The following is a 20,544-nucleotide window of genomic DNA, read 5'->3' as shown; positions in this document are numbered from 1 at the left end:
TCAAAGTGGACAATATCATACCATTGTGGAGAGTCGTGTTCGTCTAACAACCATAAAAATGGTTACCATTGTGGAGAGTCGTGTTCGTCTAACAACCATAAAAATGGTCCGACATGACACCATTTGCAAACAAAATACACCACAATTTCCGACACAAACTCAACCAACAAACACAACAAACCCCATAAAATGAAAGACTCACCCCTTCCCACCACCCTCACCAACGTTGGCCGACCAACAAACCAATAAACCTCACCAATAAACCTCAAACTTAACCTTCCCCAAAGGCAAATTAAGCCACACCGATGGTATCAAAGTCATGCCCTAAACTACTAGTTAAAACTAGAAGCAACAGTCTTCTACGTGTGTCATAATAAAAATATGTCAATGGAGAGTCCATTTGTGCAGTCTGCTGGAGGAAGGAGTCAAGGTCGTGGAAGCTTTAGAGGCAGAGGAAGGGGACGAGGCAGACAAACTATGAAGAGACTCAATACGTGAATATGAATAAGGCCAATAAAGAAGATAAGAAGATATGTGGTTCCAAGAAGATAAGAAGATATGTGGTTCCTTGACTCGAGATGTAGCAATCATATGTGTGGGTCTGCTGGAGGAAGGAGTCAAGGTCGTGGAAGGGGACGAGGCAGAGGATATGACAAACTATGAAGAGACTCAATACGTGAATATGAATAAGGCCAATAAAGAAGATATGTGGTTCCTTGACTCGAGATGTAGCAATCATATGTGTGGGAAGAAGGAATATTTTTCAAATTTTGATGGAAGTTTCAGAGATTCAGTGAAGCTGGTAACAACTCAAGCATGGTTGTAACCGGAAAGGAGATAAGAAGATATGTGGTTCCAAGAAGATAAGAAGATATGTGGTTCCTTGACTCGAGATGTAGCAATCATATGTGTGGGTCTGCTGGAGGAAGGAGTCAAGGTCGTGGAAGGGGACGAGGCAGAGGATATGACAAACTATGAAGAGACTCAATACGTGAATATGAATAAGGCCAATAAAGAAGATATGTGGTTCCTTGACTCGAGATGTAGCAATCATATGTGTGGGAAGAAGGAATATTTTTCAAATTTTGATGGAAGTTTCAGAGATTCAGTGAAGCTGGTAACAACTCAAGCATGGTTGTAACCGGAAAGGGTAATGTGTGGCTGGAAGTGAATGGAATCATAATGATAATCACAGGAGTGTTCTGTGTCAGGCCTAAGGAACAATTTGTTGAGTATTGGTAAATTGCAAGCAAAGGGGGTTATTTTTTTGTTTCAAAATGGAACATGCAAGGTGTTTCATCCTGAGAGAGACTTAATGATGGAGACAAAGATGTCTTTGAATCGAATGTTCGTATTGCATGCTATATCTCAGCCTATAGCAGCCATTCAAACTCAATTGAAACTTATGGGGAGAAGTGGTTCAAGGTCTCTGTCGTACATTCACCGCTCTAATTCCTATCGTCATAGTAAGAGAAGCAAAAGGGACCGAAGTCCTTCCCCCTATCATTCCACTACCCGTTCCAAGAGAAGCACCCGTTCAAGTTCCCTCAGCCGCCAACGCAGAAGTAGGTCTTCCTCGTTATCTCCTTTCCCTGAATCGTCCAGTTCTAGTTCTAGTCGTGCATCCACTGATCGGAATCATTCCATAGAGAAGCTTAAGAAAGAGGAAGAAAAGAAGAAAAAGCGTGAAGCAGAGTTGAAGAAGTTAGAAGAAGATGCAGCTAGGAGGATGGAAGAACTAATTCAGAAGAATGTTGAAGAAAGACTAAACTCTGAAGAGACTAAATTAGAAATACAGAGGCGAATAGAGGAAGGTCGCATGAAGTTGTTTGATGATGTTGATGTGCAACTTGAGAAAGAGAAAGAAGCCGCTCTTACTACTACAAGACAAAAAGGAGAACAAGCACGAAAAGAGAGAAGAGCTAGATAAAATGCTGGAAGAGAATAGAAGAACGGTAGAAAAAACACAGCAACGATTAGTTCTGGATTCAGAGACAAAAAGAGGAGGCAACTCGGAGAACTAAGCTAGATGATAAGAGTTTGAGTTATGTTTTGCTGGGAGTTAGTGAAGAGTCAAAAGCTTACAGACTCTATGATATAGAAGCGGCATATGAAAATAATAATATAGAAGCGGCATATGAAAATACAGCAGAGGAAAATATTTCATCTGGCTCTTTGGTTGAAGCAAGCTCTCCTAGCTCGAATAAGGTGAGGAATAAGAGGCCACCGGTCTGGATGAGAGACTATGTAATAGGAGAAAATTTTTGTGAAGATGTTGATGAGCAGTCTAGATGAGAGACTATGCAATAGGAGATTTTTTTTTTTGTAAAGAAGATGATGAAGCTCAGCCATGTTTACCACTACTAAACCTGCAAACCTGTAAACTTTGAAGACACATTGATTTAAAGACGCATTGAAGAGTGAGAAATGGAGGCAAGCCATGGACTTGGAGCAATAAACAGAAATGACACATGAGAATCGATGAAGATACCTCATGTTGGAAGTCAGTTATGAGGTCGTAGATATAAACTGATTACGCCTTTCTGTTGAGTTTAAGGGAGGGATTGTTAGGATTAGATTATATTAGATTTTGTTATTTGAATTAGATTTAGTCCTATCGGATTTGATTCTTTCTCGCTATATAATAACCAATTTTATTATTGAACAGAATGAGAGATTTCTCCCGATTCTTCTAATCTTTCTAGTTTTCTTTTTCTATTCCTAACAAATAGACACGGTAAAGTATCTCAAATTATGTTGGATGTTGCTGTGGTAAACTAGATATTTAACGGAATCTTAATAGTGTATAAATTAAGTTCTTATTTTCGAGACAACTAGCTCATGGGGGCTAATCATAATCTGGGAGCAATAAAATGTCGTTCTTTGATCATAACTCATTATCCACAAGCGATCGGTTCACCAGAAACTTCTTGACATGATGGTATATACTAGAAACATCCTAACTTGATCATCGTGAAACCATGCTATCTTTAGCGCCCTCATTTTAATTTATTTCATTAATCACTCAAATCTTAGCTCTTTAACTCAAATGAGAGTTGATGGCATAGCAAAAGTCTTCCTCTAGCTTAGAATACTAAATTTCTCTTTTTGGGAGAATTTTAAGTCGATTACACGTAAACATACTTGCACATAAATCTACTCAGTTCAATGGTTATTTCTCTTGAGTTTCTTCATGTGATGTCTCATATTGGTTGGGGAGGAGAACAAAACCCTCTTTGTAAACGTGTGGAAACCTTCCTCTAGCAGACGTGTTTTAAAACCTTGAGGGGAAGCTCGAAAGGGAAAGCTCAAAGAGGACAATATCTGCTAGCGGTGAATCTGGGTTGTTACAAATGGTATTAGAGCTAGACACCGGACGATGTGCCAGCCTTCTCGCTGTTCCCCGAAGGGGGGTAGACACAAGACGGTGTGCCAATAAGGATGCTGGCCCTAAAGGGGGGTAGATTTGGAGGGGGTTGCACATCGATTGGAGAAAGGAACGAGTGCCAGCGAGGACGCTAGGCCCCGAATGATGGTGAATTGTGATGTCCCACATTGGTTGGAGAGGAGAACAAAACACCCTTTATAAGGGGTGTGAAAACCTTCCCCTAGCAAACGCTTTTTAAAGCCTTGAGGGGAAGCTCGAAAGAGAAAGCCCAAAAAGGACAATGTCTACTAGCGGTGAATCTGGGTCGTTACACTTCACAACGAGCAACTTTCATCAAGGATCTAAGGTTAAAAAATGACACAATCTCCATGAATCTAAATATTGGAGGAATATTTTATTACGTATCAACTTGATTATAATTCAACTAGTACAACATATATATTACACCTTATTACAAACGAAAGCAAAAAAAATAATGCACAAATCAGATTCAAACAACTTGCAATTTCTCAATCGGAGTATGATCGTCGACCTTCAACGGGTAATATTCGACCGATGGATAACTTTGAAGACGATCTAAACCCGATACCTTGTCGACAATCTCACGGTGGTACGATTTGCAGACGAAATAAAACACAGACATAGCCACTAAGCCAAACAAAAAGAAGAAAGAAAACAACACGACCAAAACAATTTCCAAAAGAATCTTACCCACCAATGGCGTATGAAAAATCATATAATAGAACCCAAGTTCGAACCCTCCCATACTCAAAATAAGAAACATTGATAACTTAATATTGATCATCATCTTCCCTTGAACCAAACCCTTACTTTTAGCCATGGCTTTAAACCCACAGAACTCTTCAAGAATTGACACAGCATATGATAGCCTCCAAATTAGTGTCAAATAGAAAGTACCCATAAAGACGATGATGGTGACGATGATAGCAAACGTTAAGCTATAGCTGTTGGAGCTAAAGGCATTTGATTCATTTGTTAAGACAACGACCATAAGTATCAAAGAGAAGACCATGGTAGCAACAAAGGTGTAGGCAAACAAGCCTATGAGAACGCATAGATAGGTGAGGAGAAGTCGTTTCCAGACGTTGGGTATGACGCTGATAACATGTTTGAATGAAACGTCACCGGTTGTGTAGATACAGGCGACAGTGTAGACGACGGTGGCGGTGGAGAGGAGAGAGAAAATGATGGAGAGGATATAAGAAAGGATTTTGAAAGTGAGAGAATAAGGTATTTGTGGGAAGAGAAGGGAGATTTGCATGGGGAGAAAGGTAAAGAGATAGAGAGGAAGAAGGAAGGAAAGAGTGATTTGGGTGAAAATCTTTCTCCATTGGTATATTAACTTTAGGGTTTCTTTGAGAATCCCAATGACTCCCAAAAACTGAAAATTTTCGAGATTTTCGAGTTCTTGATTCATGTTTTGTTCGGGCCGATAAGAACAAGAATTGGATGTGACGACTTTAGCAAAATAGAAGGAATATTTATAGACAAGGAAATAGAGGATGGAGTGATGGTTGAATATTCTAAGTTTTTTATTTATGATCCCGACAACCCAACTACTAAAATAAAAAGACTAAATTAATAGAAATACCCTTCAACTTTTCGAGGTGTTTCAAAATATCGAGTTTTTCAAAGTTTTATTAATACTCTTAAAAAAATTAAAACAGTAAAGATAATTTATGAAGTGTAGATAGATGATGGTTTCTATTCCTATATTGGTACAAATAATTTTTTTTTTGAATTTTTTTTAATAAAAATTACGACCGGATATTAATTAGTAAACGTATTTTTAAATATTTTTAAGATGTTGAAAAGTATTAATGAAATTTTTTTGAAAATTTAAGAATATTTTTTTAACATAAAATATAAAATTTAAAAGTATTTTATTAATTTAGTCGAGAAAATAATATTAGTAAACACACGTGAATATTGATTTGAAAAGTCTCAATTCAATGTTTTAATATTTATTATATAGATAAGGATATGACCCACCGTCATAAATTTTTTTAAAGCCCAAAATTAGAGAGGTCACAAAGTCTTTTCTAAAGCGTGTTTTTATGTCACGATCATGGACTGAGTCAATAAGTTAGACGTAGAACGTTATCGTGAGTTCATAATATTGTCTACAAGATTGGTTGCAAATTCATTGCTCGATTATATTTAGAGAACGGTATCGAAAGACGTTATCAAAACTAAAGTATAATGACGAAGAATGATAAAAATAAAAAAACCTTTTAAAGGGATACAATTTTTATGTAATATTATATAACATTATATCTTGATTTTTAATAATATGTCATTTTTTACTTTTTTGAGTCACAACAATTGCTCCATTTCATCTCACTTTCATCTCACTTACAAGTTTTGGCTTCTCAGCTGCTTCTCGGCTAACCCAAATCATCAACTAACCCAAATTGGGTTTGATATGATTGGACCATTGTAGAGTTAAATTTAAATTATTTTATGTAAATTAGATGAGTCAATTTCCATAATAGAATTCTCAGATACGGTTTAGGTACAATCAAATTATTTTCTTAAAAACAACTTCTTAGGTACCTCTCCAACATTGTTGGAGAGGCATGAAACCAAAGCCAGGATAGTTTTATTTATGTTTAAATTGTAACCCTTAGATTAGTTCATGGCGATTTCATTGCTTTGAACTTCTTATTTCATTGAAGTTTATTTTAATTGAAATGAATTTAAACGAACCTTTAACATCGTATATAAAAAGTTTTAAATAATTTTTTTCATGCATGGTAGTCACATCATTTATATAGTAGTATATCTATTTTATTAAGAAAAATAGAATCGTTATAGGTACGCTCGACCCTAAACAGGGTCTATGTTAGAAATATGTGCGAAAAAGTTCATTTAAGACGTGATTTAAACGTTCATTAAATCAGCTCTAAATAAAATTAATCGAAATAGCATAAATAAAATAATAAAAACTTAAAGTAACGAAAATGAACTCGATCTAACTCAAGGACGATAATTTAAACATAAATGTAATTGTTCTAGGTCTGATTTCATAATCTCGACAGCCATGATCAGAAACCCTGCCTGGAAGCTAAGATTATAATTTTCTTGAACTCCAATAATTACAAAATTTCACATGAAATTAAAAATTTCTTCATAAACAAGTCCAACTATAATATAAGCATAATTATAATTATAATTCGGAGTTATTCTAAGGTCAAAGGTTCAGTCTTAGACTCGAGGGATTGTTGAAGATGAACAAAGAGATCCAGTTTGTCAATGCGCTCACGATGGCACGATTTGCAGACCAAACATAACACAGTTCCAATCAACAAGAACATAAAAAAACAGCACATCCAAACAATCCCCAAAATTCCTCTGATTCCTACTTCCACCAACGCCGATTCAGCAACTACCACACAACGAATCACAAACAAAATCACTCCAAAAGGAAGACCGATCAAAATCAGAAGAATCGAAGCCATCGCCATTTTGCCGTTAAGCAATTCGTTACTTCTAGCAATGGCCTCAAATCCATACGAATCCGCTTCGAAAACTGATACAACGCTCGCCATTTGCCAAATTAGGGCAAAATAGAACATCTCAACGGAGAGAAACAAAATCAGCAATCGAGTCAAGAATTCGAACGGTTCGTAGTATAGGAGATGAAGAATCGCGATGCAGATCAGTGTAATTGCAGAAAGAGCGACGAAATTGAAGGCGAAGAAATCGACGGTTAAACAGAGAAATGTGATGAGATGTTGCTTACAGATTTTCGGCACGACGCAGAGCAATTGGTGGAACGGAAGTTCGCGGTCGGCGAAAGTAGAGGCGGCGGCGAAGACTGTAGCGGCGGTGGAGAGGAAGAAGAAGACGGCGGAGAAGAAGAAGAGAGCGGAATTGAAGGGGAAAGAACGGATGCTCCATAGATTGGGAATTTTGGTTTGAGTGAAGATTAAGAAGGAGAGGGGAAGAAGAAAAGAGAGAGTGATTTGAGTGAAGATTGTTTTTGCTGTAAAGATTAATTTGAAGGTTTCTTTAAGAACTCCATAGATTCCAAGGAGTTGAAGCTTTTCTTGTTTCAGATTCATGAGTCTTCTGGTTGGGAAAATCGGAGGAGGAAGATGGAGAAGCAGAAAAATGGAGGCTTGTGTGTTAATACATGTTGACTTCTACATTGATTTGGACTAATTCAAAATTTGAGGTTTATATTTTTTTTTTTAATTATTATTTAAAAAGTCTTATATTAATAATAGTTTAAAATCTTATATTAAAGGTTAACGTGTTTGAGTTTGCCTCGTGTACTTCTCCATCCTTCTCGTCACTTTCGTACCATGACCTTGCTATGGAGGTCAAATACATCAACCATCGTATGACTAATCAAACGCTCGAAATACATAGCGTGTAATTTTTTCCCTAAGATTATTTTTCAGCAACCACTCCTCAAAGTGATTATTAGTGGTTGGTTACCCCGTTCATACCACGTGTAACCCTTGCCACATAAAATTTAACATCCACCCTTATGCCTTAAAATATTATCAATGGTTGATTACTCGATTCACACCCGTGTAACACTTCTCTGGATAACTATTTTCTGGAATCATTCAACAAAGTGACCAATAGTGGTTGGTTACCTAATTCACACAACACAACCATACAATAACAAACATATCGATATGAACCAAGAGACATCAATCATATAACATATTTCAAAGCCATGTATGTTGTATTTGTAAGTCGACTTGAAAAATATAGTAAAAGGAGCATTTGTGTATTTAGCCATTAGCTAAGTTTCTTTGCGGTTCTATGTAGTTTAGGTTGCATGTAGAATTATTCAAGCTCGACATGATCAATCTTGTTTATGGAGTGATTTGAATCTCAAACAAGTGTTCTTGGGTTGAGATATTTGATCAACAAGAATCATTCAAGCTAGACATGATCGATCTTGCTTGTGGAGCGATTCGAATCTTAAACAATGTTCTTCCCTTACTCCCATTGTAGTGATTTCCACTTATCACATATTTTAACCCTTTTCGAAAACCAAAAGATTTAAGTTTCGATAGAAGGGTCCCTAAAGAGCTTCTTCTTAATAGTGTCTATAGGTATTGGTCCACCTCCGACCTAGATCGAACCTACATTTAAACACAAAAAATTAACAAACATAATTTGACATGATACAATGATTCCAACAAATCATAGAGTTTTCTTGCTCTACGAAGAAATTGGGTCCAATTCCAACTATATATATATATATAAACGTTTCAACTTTGATGACTGGCGCATTATACCTCGATTACTATACCAAAATTTAGAGGTAAACATTAAGGATACGTCGTTGTTGGAATTTATAATTAATTATTTAATTTTAATAATATTTTTTATTATTTTATTACAATTTAAGATTACAATTTAAGGTTATTAATGTAATCTTGAATCATGTTGTTGACATACAAGAGGATCATGTTCAAGTAATAACCTAAAGAGTCTATAGTATATTAATAAAATTGAGTGACTTATTATGGTAACACTATCGATACGATCTACTTTAGAATCGTTACAAATGATTTGATTCAAATCGTTTGACATGTGAGTGAGAGTATACTATATACAATGAGTTTGTATAAGATTGGACCAAGAAATATTTAATATCTTTTTATAAATGAGTTAACTGAGAAGATTAATACGGGCATAATTTGAGTTATGAACTCGTATCTGAGAGGAGTTGTCCTTTAATTTGTATAGGTGTAAATGACACTTTTAACCGATTCAATATGTCTAGTTCAATCGGGAGTCAGAAAACCTTAGCCCATCCGTCCAAACCACTTACTCGGTCCGGTCTGAAGAATAAACCGCTTCGTCGGCGCAAAACGGCTGCCAGTCTAAGAAATTATTTAAAAAGAGGGACGAAGATAAAGACCGCTGGTTTAACCAAAAAGAACTTCCTCTACTGCTCTCCCGCCTCTCGGATTTTGGAGTTTCCATTTCAGTTTCCATTTCTTGTCGCCGCATTTTCTTTGCTCAAGTATGTCTCTCTTTCTCCTTCTCCTTCCTCTTTGTTTTGTTTGTTATCTTTCAAATTCATTTCTGTTTCGCATCTGTTTGGTTGCTGACAAAATCGTGCTGAAAAACACAGAAGAATGGAGTGTTTTCGAATTTTGTAGCTTCTTTATTCAGCATTTTGTTTTGGAGCTACTGGATTTGTTTGAATTAGCTGCTTGTTTGTTGACTATGTTGAGCTTAAGGTTTTTCCCAGTCAGGGGAAGTTGCAGAGGGGATTTTAGTGATAGTGGTATATGTTTTTTGTTGTGTTCATTAATGGAGAAAATTTCTCCCGGTGAACTAAGTGTGTTTTTTCGGTTTCTATCAAGTACCAATTAGTTTTGCGAAGCTTGGGTGTGGAGAATTTTCAGAATCTGTAACACATGCGACTATCGGAACCCTAATCCTGTCCGGAATTAGGGTTTTCTTCGTGCTGTTTAGATGGTTATTGAAGATGGGGAAAGCAATGGGAATTGCACGGGACGCCCTTTGGAGGTCAAGTTCATGAAGAGCGTGGCAGGAAAAAATGGAATCGGGATGGGGGTTTTGAATGTTGTAACTGAAGGGGTTCCAGGAACTAGCGATGGTTTTCGAACTTACAAGCGGCGGAAGCAGACGAAGTTGGCTTTTGGGAGCGAATGCAAGGGAGATGGCAAGGTTCATGTTGAAGCTGCTAGTCAACTAGTAGTCCAGGTTTCTCTCTCTCTTTCAATCTATCGCCCTTTCAATTAATCATGCGCACCTATTCAGTATACTCCAAATTATTTCTTGTTGATTTAGTGTTGTTTGTTGGATTTAATCTTGGCTATGCGTACTTGCATTCAAGACTGGAAGTTCTATGAAATCTAACTGACTATGAATCGTGTTGAATTCATAAAGTATCAGGGAAAAGTTAGAACTTGATATTTTTGGATTCTACTCACAGAACTTGAACTGTGGACATTATATAAAATGTAATGATATCTACTTTAAATGAAAATGTTCTCAAGGTAAAAGGAGGGTGGATAGGAAAAGTTGTCAATCTGCTTTCAAATTCATCAATATATACTGCCCCATACTAGGTGGTAAACATTTAGGTGAACTGATAAATTTTTTGTCAGATGGTAGGAGACTTGGAATGTATTGTTGCAGCAACCAGATTTGGTGCGATGAAACCCTTCAAGAATATTCTTTTGCTTTAGGAATTTGTAAGAATTAATGCTTTTGATTGTGTTTTGGGGTAAAGAAAATGGGTCAGTTGTTATATTATTTTGAACCGTATCAAGGATTAGATATGTAAATCCATGGATGTATTAACTTTAAGTTTTTGTAGATCTTTAGTGGATATTTTATCCAGTCCTTGTTGTAATTTTGCCTTGTTAATAGTTATTTTTAAAAAAGAAACTTTCTGTTCATCAATAAAAATACAATTGTGATGAGTTAACCATTGATTTTTTTTTTTTTTTTCCTAATTGCAATTTTTGAAGTGATTGCGGACAAGTTCCTTGATAATTCTGTTGTTCAGGAAACATTTTTCAAATTTTCCAATGGGATTTATTTGTCTCACGATCACCAAAAAGAGAATGTTTAATAGGATTGTGTTACTTTTTTTTGGAGAGAAACTTGGTGGTATTCAGTTTACTTGAAACAGGATAAAGTTGTTTAAAAGGATCCTATTATTCACCCGACCATCCAAGGAAATTGTTTAAAAGGCCAAATTCTTTTGGTTAATTGAATACCACCAAGTTTCTCTAAAAAAAAAGGCCATATTCTTTTAGTTAATTGGACTCCTGCAATTGTTAGAAATTTTCTTAGGGTGGAAGAGGAATATTTTAGACATAGGAGTTTGAATACGCTTGACTCAGAAACACAAATATAGAGATGCTATATGAAATGGCATTTATATATTGACACATTATTTTGAAAAATGAGGACTTTGTTGAACGAAAGGACATAAAAATAGAGTATTTTTCTATGTATATATCTATAAAAAGATTTAAACATGGCTATCTATTTATCTTTCAACAAGGATTTTTTTAATGAGGTTATCTGTGTTTTCTTATTGCATGATCCAGTTCCTAATCATATTATCTCTTTTCTCTTTCTAACGCCAATGTGTCATTATCTTCAGAAACATTTAGGTGCTTTTTGTTGTTGCTGGTATTTGTGGTTTTGGGTCTAATTTGTTATTCCATTGGGAGACTTTGTTAGGAATCACGACTCTCCACAATGGTATGATATTGTCCACTTTGAGCATAAGCTCTCATGGCTTTGCTTTGGGCTTCCCCAAAAGGCCTCATACCAATAGAGTTAGTATTCCTCACTTATAAACCCATGATCTTCCACTAAATTAACCAATGTGGGACACTCACTCCCAATAAATCTCAACAATCCTCCCCTCGAACAAAGTACACTAGAAGCCTCCCCTGAGGCTTATGGAGCTCTCGAATAGCCTCCCCTTCATCGAGGCTCGACTCCTTTCTCTGGAGCCCTCGAACAAAGTACACCCTTTGTTCGACACTTTAGTCACTTTTTGACTACACCTTCGAGGCTCACAATTCTTTGTTCGATATGTGAGGATTCTATTGACATGGTTAAGTTTAGGGCATGGCTCTGATACCATGTTAGGAATCACGACTCTCCACAATGGTATGATATTGTCCACTTTGAGCATAAGCTCTCATGGCTTTGCTTTGGGCTTCCCCAAAAGGCCTCATACCAATAGAGTTAGTATTCCTCACTTATAAACCCATGATCTTCCACTAAATTAACCAATGTGGGACACTCACTCCCAATAAATCTCAACAGACTTTGCGTGCTCCAACACTAGCTTTGGAGACGTCAAGAACTTCCATTTATCAGTTCTCCATTTCGATGTTTGAACCAAAGACTTTGATAATCTTCTCCAAACATCCCAAATCCTTATCAATGGTGCTGCTCCTTGGGGGCCATTGGGCAGTGTGTTACACATTCCTTGGATGGTCAAGGACAAAAAGGAAGTTTTTTGGATTTGTCATATTTTCCTACCTTATGGGCAGTTTGGTTGTAGATAAATAAAACAAATCTCGAAAGTTTAGAGGAATCTTTGGATGAAGTATGATTTTTCGTTTTTATCATATAGTTACTGTTATACAAATAAAATGAAGAAACATCTGATTTACATAAAGTTATTTGACGAAACAGACCAAAAATAAAATTCTCTCTACATCTTTGAACGTTTAGATGCTTTGGTATGTGGTCTGTTGGTTTTTTCTTGTCTCATTCTATTTCCATTTGTTGCAGACTGTTCAAGAAACTTTATACACGCTAAGAGGCAGTAACTCCTGTGATCATGTCCATTCTCCAATGGTCAATTTAGATGAGTGCCCAGAGGACCTCTGGAGATCTGTTTTGTTACAGCAGATATACCAGTCATCAAGTGTCAACGGAGGCAATGTACCAATGTGTGTTCACGATGGCCTTGCTTCTCATTCAGGAGCCAATGACCCCTCAAGATTTAAGGTTAGTTTAAAACATGTTTTTCATGCAGATCTTGTTATGTAGGTTTCCCTTCTTTCTTTCTTTCTTTCTTCCTTTTTTTATTTGTTCGGTTTTTAAAATAATCTTGGTTCTCCTTCTGTGATTGTTGTGCAGATATTTGATGCTCAACATGGAAATAGCAATATTGACCTTCTACGTACTGGATCAGTGTCTAGTAGAGTTCAGATGGCATCTCATAAAGAGAATGGTGTTGTATCAAGTGGATCATTAGAAAATTCGAACGGATGTAGTGTTAGCGAGAGTTGCTGGCGAGCTTTCTTTAGTATTATAGATTCACAGAAGTTTATCTCATTGTGTAAGCTTCTATCTGAAAATTTCAGAGGAATCAAGGCTGATAATGTTTTTGACTTTAGTCTTGTAAACTCAAGGATCAAAGAAGGGGCTTATGAAAACTCACCCATGCTCTTCCTCTCTGACGTACAACAGGCAATAATTGATTATCTTGTTCTACTTTTTATTGTTAACATTATGATATATTTTTGCTGAATTTCTTGTGAAACTTCTTAATAAAAGTGCTTGTAAAATGAACTAAATATCTATTTTCTGGGTATATGAGGATCAACTTAATGTTTTTATAATTTTTTCATGTGTAATGCCTGCCCTCTAACCATCTCTGACTGTCCCTAATGTATATTTCAGTCGACATTCCATCGTTCATATTGAAAAAAAGTTGAAAAAACTGTTTGTTTTCTTATATTTTTTTTTCAGCATTCTCTTGGGTTTCATTCTAGGTTCCAAACCTGCTGTTCTCCATTTTTTTATGATTTATAAACTTGGGGAAATTTGAATACTATTTGTTGGCGTTGGAATTGTACTTTCAACCACAGGTGCACTCCGTTACAATGTTGATTTGCCATTAATAGCAGTTATGTTTGATTTTTTTTCAGATATGGAGAAAGTTTCAAGCAATTGGTACTGAATTGGTATCACTGGCAGAAAGCCTCTCAGACTTTTCCAGAGCCGCTTATCAAGAAAAGGTAAAACAAGTATCTTCAGCAGTTGATAAGATCTTAGAAAAATGGCTTAAGTTACAAGTTTCATCCCCGTCTCCCTTATATAAAATTTTAATCCATTGGGACTAATTGTTACATTTAAAACCATCGTGACTAAATTTTAAACTTTACAAAAAACCACGAAGACCAAATTTGTAATTTAACCTATAAAAATTGTAGACTATATGTTTTAATCATCTGTTTCCTAGTTAAAAGTTGTTTTAAGTGATCCTTCTATCTTATATTCTCTTATAATTTTCAACCTTCCAGGTGGGAGTTTCAGGACGCAATGTATTTGAAGATGGCAAGCATGAGGTAAAAATGTTTGTTTTATTTTGCATTTTGTATTATTGGTTTAAAAAATTGCACAGAAACTTAAAACTATATTACTTTAGTCAAATATGTGAGAATAATGAGGATTGAAACACTTAAGACACCATGTAGTTCTAATACTTTGTCGATTTAAACCAAGTTCCAGTTTTCTAAAATTCACTATATTTTCATGAATATCTGCCATTCTGCTAATATGTGGCTCCACCCATTAAGAGCTAGTAGAACCGTTTGTCTGTCACCATTGAAGAGGTTGTCACGATTTTGTATGGGGAAGTGGAATGAAAATGGCAGAGAAGAGAGAGTACTGTTTGAGTTCATTCTTCAGCTGAGCCCTATTCTTCATCGGGGCGATCTCAACTTTCCTTTTGTAATCTTCTGCGTCAGAAAAATATCAAGTTTATTGTCAACTATCCTAGATGCTATGTGGACTTGCATTCAAATTTTTTGTGAGAAAGTAGAGCACTGGATGTATGGATACCCGTGAATTTGGGATGGGGATGGGATATTCAAGGTTTCATGTAGCTGTAGGTTAAGTTTGAGACTGGACACTTAGCGACGGTGAATTTTCCTTGGCTTGGTTCATCCTTTATATTCACGACCACCATTTACCACTTTCTTCAATGGTTCCTCTAAGTGACTCCTCGTTTGGATCTTGGGATCTTGAGGTCCTAGGTCTACCTTCTTAATCATCAACCTCATCTATATAATGTTTCATGCAGGCAGGATTTTCTCACGTCCATCATCCATGTTAAGTAAGGCTATTTTTCATAAGAAGCATATGTACAATATGTCTGTCTTCCAAATACCTAAAAACCAACAGTGTTACTTGTTAGATGGAAAAATTAATAACTTTTCTTTGGAATGCTACAGGGAAGGGAGTTATGTCACGTAGTTAGTGGGAATATAATTTCATTACCGTTGGGGAGTGTTAGATTAGGCATTGAAAATTTGAAAGTAGAAACAAGAGGAACTTCTAACAAAATGACTTTGTAGATTCTAGAAAAAATGTGGTGAACCATGGACTTAGTATTATCTAGTATTCGAGCTTGAGAAGGCTATATCTTTTTGGCCTAGGCTGTTGGCCTATCCCATTAATGAGACAAAATGTCTTACCAAAGAGAGGTAAGGTGGGAGCAGTTGGTGGAATATTGTCAAGCTGAAGGGAACACGGAGAATATCTCCTATATTTATTTATTGTGAAACAAAAGTTAGCCTTTAATTACTAAGGACATAAAAAAGAGTACAGCATGAAGCTCCATAACTTTTGATCATCATCCATTGTTTTATTAATAGAGTAACATCTATTTGTTTGATGTAAGGAAGATTATTATTTCCCAAACCAATTGTTTGCCATTTCGATCTCTCGATCCAGATACCCTAAAATTTAGCTTTAAGCTTATTGATCCATTGTACTTTAGCTATTCTTTTAGGCTTATGCCGACATAAGAGATGGAAGATATTATTTTTGACACAAAGTTAAATATCTAGGAGCATCCAAAGCCTTGTATTGGCTCCCACAGTTTTTTGCTAACGGAATAATGAAAAGGTAGATGAGGAAGGTCTTCTCTTTATTAGGTAGGGATACTCTTTGCAATCCGTCAGCAATATTTACCCTCTCCACTGAGAGAGTCCTTGTCAAAATAGTAACCTTTTAAGTATTCTTTATCTTCCATGGCGCAAGCTCAAAACTCTTGGGTATTAAATAGAGGAGCGACAACTAATTCTCTTATTTGAGAAACTGAGCTTTCATTCAAAAAATAAAAGAAAGAAATAGAAAAAGGAAATAAAAGCAAATGGTAGGGTATTCAGGAAGACGACCTAAAAAAGGAGCCTCGAACCTAATTATAGAAAAAGAGGCTTCAGTTCAAGATCATAAGACCCAGTGGATAATTACAGAAATCCTTAGAGACCGATGCCTATATAGAGACACTATACCTAACAAGCCTTCTAATAACACTTCACATCCCTAGATATCTTGTTATTCCTTTCAATCTAGGGGTTCCAAAGAACTACGAAGAAGCCCTGTCACAAGATTTGGCCCCTAGAACAGAAAGGTGGATTACAAAGAACCTCCTCCGCCATAGAGCTGTAAACTTTGCTCCTAGCAAACAGATGTGAAATAGCGAAATAGAACAAACAAATTGACAAAAATATGATCTAGGTCCTCAACCTCTCTCTTCCAAAGAACTCACCTATGTGGATCCACCACGAAGGATGAATGCCTCAAAACACAATTCAGGGTGTTCACCCTTCGACCCAAACTTGCCTAACAAAGAAGTTCACATTTGGGATTTTAGCCTTCCACAGTAGGAAAATGAGGGATTTCACATGGTGGGATCACATAAAAGATGGAATGTCATGTTAGGAGCTTCAAGGTCTGATTAGGAACTTCATGGTCTGACTTTTGGGGCCATCTGGCTTATTGTTGGTGGGTTCTCCTACCTCACGAGTCTGGTGATCCAAGCTTTGAAAAGATCAAGAAAGGATGGTTTGCTTTCCTCTCCAAATGGATGTTAGAGGTTTGCAAACGAGAAAATGATCTTTGAAAGAAGCTTGTTAGCATTTATGGTTTAAGAGATCAAGGGTGGGCTGCTAATTAATTGTTTACTAGTATATTAATGAAATATTGTTTTATAAATTAGAACTAACCAATTATCAATTGATTGAATAAATTAGATTATTTATCAGTCAATTGATATCAACGTACTTTTGCCAACTAAATTAAATTGTTGATCTAAATTAAATAGATTTTATATTAACTTTAATCCTCTTTTATCAGTTAAAATTAATATTTAATATTTATTCTACTATTAAATAAAAAATAAAAAATGAAACTTATTTCCATTGGATTAATATGGCTATGTGGCTATGCCTTGTTGGCTGCTGAACATGTGGATGGGTTTTGAGTACCCATGGGAAAAGAGAAAAATTGCAAACAGCCCATTAGAGAATGCTGAAATGACGAAGCACTAGAGTTGGAGAAGGAAAACTCTTAGACATGGATTTCAATAAATGGCTGGTTCTGCCCATGAAGCTGAGGCACACCGTTCATAGTTGGAGGAACATTAGTGTGGATTAGACTCCTGGGGTACTTTTTCCATGCAAGCCCACCTACTCTTAACTTTAATACTGGAAAGCACATTATTGGGATGATTGGAAGGGAAATATTCCTAGTAAAGTCAAGTTTTTTTTGTGATCCTTACCTACCATGCTAGTATCTCAACAAAGGTAACAGTTTGCAGAAAAGGACCCATGCTTTTATTCGTTCCAGTTTTTCCTGAATTGTTTGGGAGACCACAAATTGCAATATTCAATAATAGTTAGTTTCTTTATTCCTGCTGGTCTTTTTTATGCTGTGACATTGGGATGGTTTAGTGCTGTCCTAGAGATATCAATACTTTCCTCTCAAGCTTTGCCCGGATGGTTCTATGTTAACCTTTGATGTAACTTCTCTACTTTTTTCATTCTCATTAAATTAGGGGTCTTTTCCCCTTTGGCTTGGGCCTCCGTGCTCTCTTTTTCTGGTTCTTCTATTTTAAATAAATTTATTTTTTATTATGCTAAAAAAAGGAATATATCTTTTTAATAAACTAATGACTTCACATTGTAATGTAAATAACTGTAATGAAAATATCAGCAAGTATATCATAATCGGATTTCAACCTCTTGACAATTAAGAACACTTCTAAACCTTGTCCTAGTTATGACTTCACATTGTCCTAAGTGCATTTAAAGGGTTTGTTAACAGCATTGAAGCTAATTTTCCAATTGTTCTGAGTTAGGGTTGGATTTTTTAAAATAATTTGTTATTTTTGCTGACATGCAAATTTCTTGTCCATCTAGTTCTCTACGCGGGAATCACCTTCTCATGCTAAAGCAGAGCATATGGATGGTTATGGTGTGTATAAAGTTTGTGCCTGCAGAAGTTGTGGAGAGAAAGCAGAAGGGATTGATTGTCTGGTTTGTGATTCATGCGAGGAAATTTACCATATATCTTGCATCAAACCTCCCGTCAAGGAGATTCCCCTTAAGAGTTGGTTCTGTGCTAGTTGCATTTCAAGTGGATTTAGTTTGTGTCATGACAACTGTGTAGTATGTGAGAGGTTGAATACGCCCACAATGCTAGCCAATGGAGTTGGTGAAATTCTGGAAACTAGTGAAGTCAATGAGAATCTGAACTGTTGTTTAGATGATGGAATTGAACAACTAAATGACAGCCGAGATTTGGGCCCTTGCAAAATTTGTGGAAATGGAGTAGAAAGTGGTGATAATTTTAGAATATGCAGCCACCTGTTCTGCCCTCACAAATGTTATCACACCAGGTGCTTGACAAAGAAACAGTTAAAATCTTACGATACATGCTGGTACTGCCCTTCTTGTCTTTGCAGAGCATGCCTCATAAATCAAGATGATGACAAGATTGTTTTATGTGATGGCTGCGATCATGGATACCACATTTACTGTATGAGACCACCACTTGCTGAAATTCCAAAAGGAAAATGGTTTTGTAGCAAATGTGAAGCTGGAATCGAGGCAATACGTAGGGTGAAAAGGGCATATGAGAATTTTGAACACAAGCGTAGTAAGAGAGGGAAAGATACATTTGGGGGTTATGGCAATTCAGGCAAGAAACGGATCAATGGAGGCGATCAGGAATCGGATACAGGAAGGAGAGGAATGGACATGCTTCTTACTGCGGCCAAGACCCTAAATTATGAAGAGGGTCTGGCTAACCTTTGATATAAATAGTTGATAAAAGAGAAGGTCTGAAGCACAAATTATTTCATGTTGACTGATTACACATTTTAATCTCTTAGAATTTGTTTTATTATGTTCATGGACTCGATAGGTTTTGGACATTTAGGCATGCTGACTTTTTGGGAGATTATAACTTGGAATGATGTATGTAGTCTGTGTAAAAGAAACTTGGCACATCTTAAACTGAAGATTCTGAGAAACCAGGACGCTGTTTGATTAAAGGAGATCTAGGTGAGAATCAACCATGTATTGTTTTACTCATTTTGTACCATGAGAGGTATATAATCTCCAAGGATTGGGAGAAGGCCGATGTTTCTGTTCTATTGTAAAATCCATTTAACACAATGACAACGAGAGGAAATGATGCCTTTTGTACGTATTCTTAGGCTTTCTTTAGATATATATTTATTATATTATCATTTGTAATGTATGCTATATTTCGGGATTTTGTATCTAATGTCGAATTCTATGTGTTCTTTCTTCAACATATCATGTGCCTTCATAGGATGACCATTTATTTTCTTAAGCTCTTACTAATTTACAGCGTTTTTATTTTAAAGATCAACTTTGAGGTTTATTTGATCCTGCCATGTTAAGAAAAAGCATGTATAGATATATCTGGAAAAGCAGGTTCTTCAAAGCTGGTGCCGGCAAGATCAACGACGATCATTTAGCTGAAAGTGAAGAATGCGAGGTAAAATTAATTTGAACTTAATCTTACTTTCCATGAAATAGAATGGTAATATTGGCTGAAGCAATGTTCAAGTAGCTCTTTATCGACGCCAATACTAACTCGAAAGTTGTTGTGCAAGGTGATGGACTTTCCTAGTCTCTTTTCATGCTTGCTAGCCTCCTTCCCAACGGATGAGGACACATGAAACAGCGGTGGATTTTGATAGAAAGGGGCCACAGCGTTCCATAGGCAATCTTTTCTACTTGTTTGGGGATGGGTAATGCAAATTGAACTCATTTTGTTTAGTATGCATGGAACATTATCTATATGGCAGTAGTTTAGGGAAAACTAGCTTGCCATATGCAACCGTGCTTGCTTTTGACCTCTCCGATAATATCTTTGATGGTTCTCTTCAAGTTATGGAGGAGCTGTCTGGCCAAAGTAGCTCAAAAAATGGAGGTAAACCCAGTTAACAACATTATCCTTGGTAGTAAGTTTCATGTAACTGGAGTGTGTTGTCGGGTAATCTTCGACCTGCACGAAAGGCATAATGATCTGGCTAGTCTGAACTCTAGGGACCATTGAATTCTGAAGAATGTCACCAGAAAGTGCTCAGTGTGGTGCTTATTAAAGATGGCACTAGCAGGTGAATATGTGATGATAAATGTAGAATTTGGATATGTTTATGTATGCAGAAAGTGATACACTTCAAAATAACTATGCAGGCTATTTTATGTGGAAGCAGTGGCCAAGTTTGAGAATGTTGAAAAGGTAAGATTGAAGATCTTCCGATGAATACGAATCATGGAAATAGAGAGTGTCTAGTAGTCATAATGAGTAGAAGC

General features: G+C 36.3%; 2 protein-coding genes across 6 annotated transcripts; one reads left to right on the top strand and one right to left on the bottom strand.

The window, feature by feature from the left end:
- Window positions 1-3,878: 3,878 nt before the first annotated feature.
- On the bottom strand, window positions 3,879-4,421 carry LOC147793412 (uncharacterized). Its single transcript, XM_087121062.1, has one exon. It carries the CDS (start codon window positions 4,419-4,421, stop codon window positions 3,879-3,881), a length of 543 nt encoding a protein of 180 aa, XP_086977188.1.
- A 4,833-nt stretch (window positions 4,422-9,254) lies between these two features.
- On the top strand, window positions 9,255-19,513 carry LOC111788807 (PHD finger protein EHD3). Of its 5 annotated transcripts, none has more exons than XM_023669327.2 (7): window positions 9,255-9,407; window positions 9,845-10,117; window positions 12,686-12,904; window positions 13,037-13,369; window positions 13,831-13,920; window positions 14,206-14,250; window positions 18,112-19,513. In XM_023669327.2, the coding sequence occupies exons 2-7, from the start codon at window positions 9,866-9,868 to the stop codon at window positions 19,006-19,008; spliced, it is 1,836 nt and encodes a 611-aa protein (XP_023525095.2). In that variant the 5' UTR covers window positions 9,255-9,407; window positions 9,845-9,865; the 3' UTR covers window positions 19,009-19,513. The 5 variants fall into 5 exon arrangements, with proteins under 5 accessions (XP_023525095.2, XP_023525092.2, XP_023525093.2 ...); XM_023669324.2 differs by having other exon boundaries at window positions 9,259-9,407; window positions 9,754-10,117; XM_023669325.2 differs by having other exon boundaries at window positions 9,281-9,407; window positions 9,764-10,117.
- The last annotated feature ends 1,031 nt before the right edge of the window (window positions 19,514-20,544 follow it).

Source organism: Cucurbita pepo, chromosome 2 (assembly GCF_057944985.1).
Source record: "Cucurbita pepo subsp. pepo isolate OVF chromosome 2, ASM5794498v1, whole genome shotgun sequence".
Lineage (NCBI taxonomy): Eukaryota > Viridiplantae > Streptophyta > Magnoliopsida > Cucurbitales > Cucurbitaceae > Cucurbita > Cucurbita pepo.
This window is presented reverse-complemented; position numbering and strand designations above follow the sequence as displayed.